The sequence below is a fragment of the Sander lucioperca genome, chromosome 19 (genome assembly GCF_008315115.2).
Source record: "Sander lucioperca isolate FBNREF2018 chromosome 19, SLUC_FBN_1.2, whole genome shotgun sequence".
Classification (NCBI taxonomy): Eukaryota; Metazoa; Chordata; class Actinopteri; order Perciformes; family Percidae; genus Sander; species Sander lucioperca.
In genome coordinates this window covers 2,031,181-2,037,892 of record NC_050191.1, presented here as the reverse complement: position 1 = coordinate 2,037,892, position 6,712 = coordinate 2,031,181, and the positions used below count along the sequence as shown (strand labels likewise).

At 46.9% G+C, this 6,712-nt stretch overlaps 1 protein-coding gene across 1 annotated transcript in view; it reads right to left on the bottom strand.

The window, feature by feature from the left end:
* Positions 1-6,499, bottom strand: part of LOC116061885 (NLR family CARD domain-containing protein 3-like) — a 181,199-nt gene extending 174,700 nt beyond the window's left edge. Inside the window, exons 1-5 of the mRNA XM_035995091.1 lie at positions 6,469-6,499; positions 6,129-6,336; positions 4,183-5,992; positions 3,918-4,091; positions 3,495-3,668 (exon numbers count right to left, since the gene is read on the bottom strand). Of these exons, the coding sequence (XP_035850984.1) occupies positions 3,495-3,668; positions 3,918-4,091; positions 4,183-5,992; positions 6,129-6,336; positions 6,469-6,471 (2,369 nt within the window). The 5' untranslated portion in view covers positions 6,472-6,499. The remainder of the gene's footprint in view (positions 1-3,494; positions 3,669-3,917; positions 4,092-4,182; positions 5,993-6,128; positions 6,337-6,468) is intronic.
* Between the last annotated feature and the right edge of the window lie 213 nt (positions 6,500-6,712).

The following is a 6,712-nucleotide window of genomic DNA, read 5'->3' as shown; positions in this document are numbered from 1 at the left end:
AGTGGACAATGTTCAAAGTTTCCATTGCTGAAGCTGCGGCGGGGAGCTGTGGTCTTAGGGTCTTAGGTGCCTCAAGGGGCGGCAACCCACGAACACCGTGGTGGACACCGGTGGTCAGGGAAGCCGTCCGACTGAAGAAGGAGTCTTTCTGGGATATGTTATCCCAGAGGACTCCGGAGGCAGTTGCAAGGTACCGAAGGGCCCGAAGGGCTGCAGCCTCTGCCGTGAAAGAGGCAAAGCAGCGGGTGTGGGAGAAGTTCGGAGAAGACATGGAGAAGGACTTTCGGTCGGCACCAAGGTGCTTCTGGAAAACCGTTCGCCACCTCAGGAGGGGGAAGCGGGGAAACATCCAAGCTGTGTACAGTAAGGATGGGACGTTGTTGACCTCAACTGAGGAGGTAATAGGGCGGTAGAAGGAGCACTTTGAGGAACTCCTAAATCCGACTAATACGCCCTCTATGGTAGAGGCAGAGCTGGAGGATGATGGGGGATTGTCGTCAATTTCCCTGGTGGAAGTTGCTGAGGTAGTTAAACAACTCCACAGTGGCAAAGCCCCAGGGATTGATGAGATCCGTCCAGAAATGCTTAAAGCTCTGGGTGTGGAGGGGTTGTCTTGGTTGACACGCCTCTTCAACATTGCGTGGAAGTCGGGGACGGTGCCTAAGGAGTGGCAGACCGGGGTGGTGGTTCCCCTTTTCAAAAAGGGGGACCAGAGGGTGTGTGCCAATTACAGGGGTATCACACTTCTCAGCCTCCCCGGTAAAGTCTACTCCAAGGTGCTGGAAAGGAGGGTTCGGTCGATAGTCGAACCTCAGGTTGAAGAGGAACAATGCGGATTCCGTCCTGGTCGTGGAACAACGGACCAGGTCTTTACTCTTGCAAGGATCCTGGAGGGAGCCTGGGAGTATGCCCAACCGGTCTACATGTGTTTTGTGGATCTGGAGAAGGCGTATGACCGGGTCCCCCGGGAGATACTGTGGGAGGTGCTGCGGGAGTATGGGGTGAGGGGGTCCCTTCTCAGGGCCATCCAATCTCTGTACGACCAAAGCGAGAGCTGTGTCCGGGTTCTCGGCAGTAAGTCGGACTCGTTTCAGGTGAGGGTTGGCCTCCGCCAGGGCTGCGCTTTGTCACCAATCCTGTTTGTAGTATTTATGGACAGGATATCGAGGCGTAGTCGGGGTGGAGAGGGGTTGCAGTTCGGTGAGCTGGGGATCTCATCGCTGCTTTTTGCGGATGATGTGGTCCTGATGGTATCATCGGCCTGTGACCTTCAGCACTCACTGGATCGGTTCGCAGCCGAGTGTGAAGCGGCTGGGATGAGGATCAGCACCTCTAAATCTGAGGCCATGGTTCTCAGCAGGAAACCGATGGAGTGCTTTCTCCAGGTAGGGAATGAGTCCTTACCCCAAGTGAAGGAGTTCAAGTACCTTGGGGTCTTGTTCGCGAGTGAGGGGACAATGGAGCGGGAGATTGGTCGGAGAATCGGCGCAGCGGGTGCGGTATTACATTCAATTTATCGCACCGTTGTGACGAAAAGAGAGCTGAGCCAGAAGGCAAAGCTCTCGATCTACCGGTCAGTTTTCGTTCCTACCCTCACCTATGGTCATGAAAGCTGGGTCATGACCGAAAGAACGAGATCCAGGGTACAAGCGGCCGAAATGGGTTTCCTCAGGAGGGTGGCTGGCGTCTCCCTTAGAGATAGGGTGAGAAGCTCAGTCATCCGTGAGGAGCTCGGAGTAGAGCCGCTGCTCCTTCGCGTCGAAAGGAGCCAGTTGAGGTGGTTCGGGCATCTGGTAAGGATGCCCCCTGGGCGCCTCCCTAGGGAGGTGTTCCAGGCACGTCCAGCTGGGAGGAGGCCTCGGGGAAGACCCAGGACTAGGTGGAGGGATTATATCTCCAACCTGGCCTGGGAACGCCTCGGGATCCCCCAGTCGGAGTTGGTTAATGTGGCTCGGGAAAGGGAAGTTTGGGGTCCCCTGCTGGAGCTGCTACCCCCGCGACCCGTTACCGGATAAGCGGACGAAGATGGATGGATGGACCTTTCTTTCATTAATTAAAAATGTAAACAAACTTGCAGTGTATACAATATATAAAATACATATGAAATTGATATATATATATATATTTATTTATATAAGAAATGAATATATAGGCCTATAATTATAAAAAATATAATTTTCTGATACTGACAATCTCAGGACCAGCAGAGAAGGCCCACCTCTGATCTACAGATCAAGTCATAACAATGAATATTGTTGTAGTTATGGTCATTTCTGTTGCCTGTTGTATTATTATTCTGTTTGTTTCCTGTTTTGTATATTGTATTCTGTTTTGCATTATGATTATTTCTGTTTCCTGTTTTATTTTGATAGTCTGTGTTTGGTATCACCTGTCCCGTGTTTGCTCGTTACCTAGTTTATTTAGCCTCTGTGTTTCCTTTATCTCTTGTCAGATCGTTTTGTGTCTTAGTCCTGTCAGTTTGTGTGTGTTTGTGTGCTTTCCCCGTGTCTTTTCTGGTCAGCTTCTACCCTTCCTGTATTTCCCTGTTTTTTTGGATTCCCTTTTTACTTCTTTTTTAGAATTGTTTTTTTGCCTGCTTCTCCCTGGACTCCCTTGGTTCTTTTTGTGTTTCGATTAATAAATCCTCAAACTTTCTCCTGCCTTCCTGCTTCTCCATGCATTTGGGTCCTTTAATGTCTGGAAGCGTGACAGACTATTCTGATTAATAGTGGATGGCTTGTGGGTGAAATAATGTATAAATAGTGAGGAAATATATAACTGAACATAGCAGAGAGCATAACAGACTATGTGCACATTTACACATCATTAGATGAGTGTCTGTACGCACAGTGCGTACAGGATTATGGTTGCCGGTGCCACTGCCACACTATCATTTACAGAGACCCAACAATTCCCCCAAGATCAAGCATTTGGTGCAACAGTGGACCTTTCTCTGTGGAGAAACATCAACATTACATTACTCTCACACACACATACATTGTGTTTGCACCGCAGGGACTAGGAAAAAGCGTTTTGAGGGACCTTTTGAATTTAGAGTCGGTATTCTCCCAGCACAAGAAGAACTTAGAGAAATAATTGGTCCAGACGTCAGTGTTCATCTCTGATCGATCACATGAGCTATGTAGCACCGGCAACTGACATTTTAAACAGCTAGCTAACTACGCTGCCAAAAGAGTAGATTAATGCTTCATCCACACACTCTTCTCACAGAATATAAAGCACATTGCTTTGTGCTAAGCTAGGCTAAACCTGTCCTGGACCTTTCTCTATCGAGATTTAACTGATTTGATCCCGGAAAAGAGGGAAAAAAAGGATATTTCTTAAAACCACGGACACTTCCTTTAACATACATATATCTGTCCAAACTACATCAGTTATTAACAAAAGGGAGTTATCATTTCAATTCCTGGAGATGTTCTCCTTTAAAACTTCCTACACAAATATCTCCTTTTTATATTCATCAGTGATTGTACCTGAGAGTGAACAGTCTCCAGAGAGGATCCTTCAGTCCTGCTGAGAGTAGCTTCACTCCTGAGTCTCCTGGATGATTGTAGCTCAGGTCCAGCTCTCTCAGATGGGAGGGGTTGGAACTCAGAGCTGAGACCAAAGAAGAACAGCCTTCCTCTGAGATCAGACAGCCTGACAGACTGCAAACACACAGAACAACACACAGGAACCCTCTGTCAACACGTGGAGCCATGTGTTTGTTTTATGTTTTTTTGTCCAGGTACATTTTGGTCCAGATATAGAATACATCTTTAAAATTATCTGTGGTATTTAATTTTTCAACAACAAAAGTAAACAATGAAAAATCCTCATTGAAAGAAACTCCTTGTCTAGAAAAAAAAATAAAGATTTGAAATGGTCATTAGTTGAATGGGTTAATGAATCCTGACCTGAGAGTCTCCAGTGTGCAGTGTGGACTCGTCAGTCCATCAGAGATCAGCTTCCCTCCTGAATCCTGCAGATCGTTGTTACTCAGGTCCAGCTCTCTCAGACTAGAGGACTGGGAGCTGAGAACTGAGGACAGAGCTTCACAACTTCTCTCTGTCAGATTACAGCCACTCAGTCTGGAGAGACAACAGGAAGGAAACAAGACATTTATATGTAACTCCTGTTAAAAGATATCAGAGTATTTAATGATGAATTAATCACACTTACAGAGCTTTGTTGGAGGCTTTGACCACTGGCAGCAGCCTCAGAAGAGCCTCCTCTGAAGCAGAGTATTTCTTCAGGTCAAACACGTCCAGATCTTCTTCTGATGACAGTAAGATGAAGACCAGAGCTGACCACTGAGCAGGAGACAGTTCATCTGTGGAGAGACGTCCTGATCTCAGGGACTGTTGGATCTCCTCCACTAGAGAACGATCATTCAGTTCATTCAGACAGTGGAACAGATTGATGCTTCTCTCTGCAGACAGATTTTCACTAATCTTCTTCTGGATGTACTCAACTGTTTCCTGATAAGTCTCTGAGCTACTTCCTGTCTGTGTCAGCAGACCTCGTAGGAGATTCTGATTGGTCTGCAGAGAAAGACCCAGGAGGAAGCGGAGGAACAAGTCCAGGTGTCCATTTGGACTCTGTAAGGCCTTGTCCACAGCACTCTGGTAGAAACATGATGGTTTAGGTTTGTTTCTAAATATAAACCACGAGCGTGAGGTTGTTAGTTCTTCTGACAGCAGATTGACTCCAGAGTTGGTGAAGGTCAGATGAACATGAAGAGCAGCCAGAAACTCCTGAACACTCAGATGGACGAAACTGAACACCTTGTCCTGGTTCTGGTACAGTCCTCTCTCCTCTTTAAAGATCTCTGTGAACACTCCTGAGTACACTGAGGCTGCTGTGATATCGATGCCACACTCTGTCAGGTCTGATTCATAGAAGATCAGGTTGCCTTTCTGCAGCTGCTCAAAAGCCAGTTTTCCCAGAGACTCAATCATCTTCCTGCTCTCTGGACTCCAGTGTGGATCTGTCTCAGCTCCTCCATCATACTTGATGTTCTTTACTTTGGACTGAACCACCAGGAAGTGGATGTACATCTCAGTCAGGGTCTTGGGCAGCTGTCCTCCCTCATTGTTCTTCAACATGTCCTCCAGAACAGTAGCAGTGATCCAGCAGAAGACTGGGATGTGGCACATGATGTGGAGGCTTCGTGATGTCTTGATGTGAGAGATGATTCTGCTGGCCTGCTTCTCATCTCTGAATCTCTTCCTGAAGTACTCCTCCTTCTGTGGGTCAGTGAACCCTCTGACCTCTGTCACCATGTCAACACACTCAGGAGGGATCTGATTGGCTGCTGCAGGCCGTGTGGTTATCCAGAGGCGAGCAGAGGGAAGCAGATTCCCCCTGATGAGGTTTGTCAGCAGCACACCCACTGAGGTGGACTTTGTAACATCAGTCAGGATCTCAGTGTTGAGGAAGTCCAGAGTAAGTCGACACTCATCCAGACCGTCAAAGATGAACACAACCTGGAACTCTTCAAACCTGCAGATTCCTGCTTCTTTGGTTTCACTAAAGAAGTAATCAACAAGTTCCACCAAGCTGTACTTTTCCTCTTTCAGCACATTCAGCTCTCTGAAGGTGAATGGAAATGTGAACTGGATGTCCTGGTTGGCTTTGTCTTGAGCCCAGTCCAGAGTGAACTTCTGTGTTAAGACTGTTTTCCCGATGCCAGCCACTCCCTTTGTCATCACTGTTCTGATTGGTTCATCTCTTCCAGGTGGGGTTTCAAAGATGTCTTCTCTTCTGATTGTTGTTTCTGGTCCGTCTGGTTTCCTGGATGCTGTTTCAATCTGTCTGACCTCATGTTCATCATTGACCTCTGCAGTCCCTCCCTTTGTGATGTAGATCTCTGTGAACATCTGATTCAGAAGGGTTGGGTTTCCTGCTTTAGCAACCCCCTCAAACACACACTGGAACTTCTTGTTTAGTTTAGATTTGAGTTTACGCTTACCACCTGCAGCAAGACTTCCTGAATGAATACAGAACAAAAAAGATCATTAAGTAATTTTATAAAGAAGACAGGAACATATTTTTGTCCATCTCTGGAGACATTAGTAAGCGTCCCATTCATCCAGCAAGTTAAATCTTTAGAGAAATCCTCTTACTGCTCTGCAGACGGTCAGCCAGCTCGTCCTGCTTCATTCTCCTCAGGAAGTCCAGTGTGATCTTCAGAAATGCCTCTCTGCTCCTCCTCTGCTCTTCATCCTCATCCTTCCTCTGACTCTCTGAGCATTCTGGGTAATCTGGACTCAGGACTTTCTGGATCTTCTTCAGCTCGTTCTTCACAAAAGTGACGATGTTCTCCTCCAACAGCTGGAACAGAAGATTATACAAATGACACAATCAAACTGAAATCATGGAAGCAAACATCAGATACTTGTTGGACAGACTGGAGATGATTGTGAACAGAATAGATGTAAAAGTAGTTGTTGTACATGTACAGACCATAAAGATGGAGTCCAGGTGTGTTTGATGCTGCTGGGCAGACTGACCACTGGGAACCTCTGAGCTCTCCTGGTCCACTCTGTGGAGGAATCAGGAAGAATTAGCTCACATCATGTCTGTCCACACAGAGACAAACACAAGGTAAAGGTCCTTTGACTTAAAGTGTTGATTACAACATTGAATCAGATGGTTTCCTTGACATTAAAGTGTTGGTGGTACCAGACTGGTATCATGAGGCCAGGAG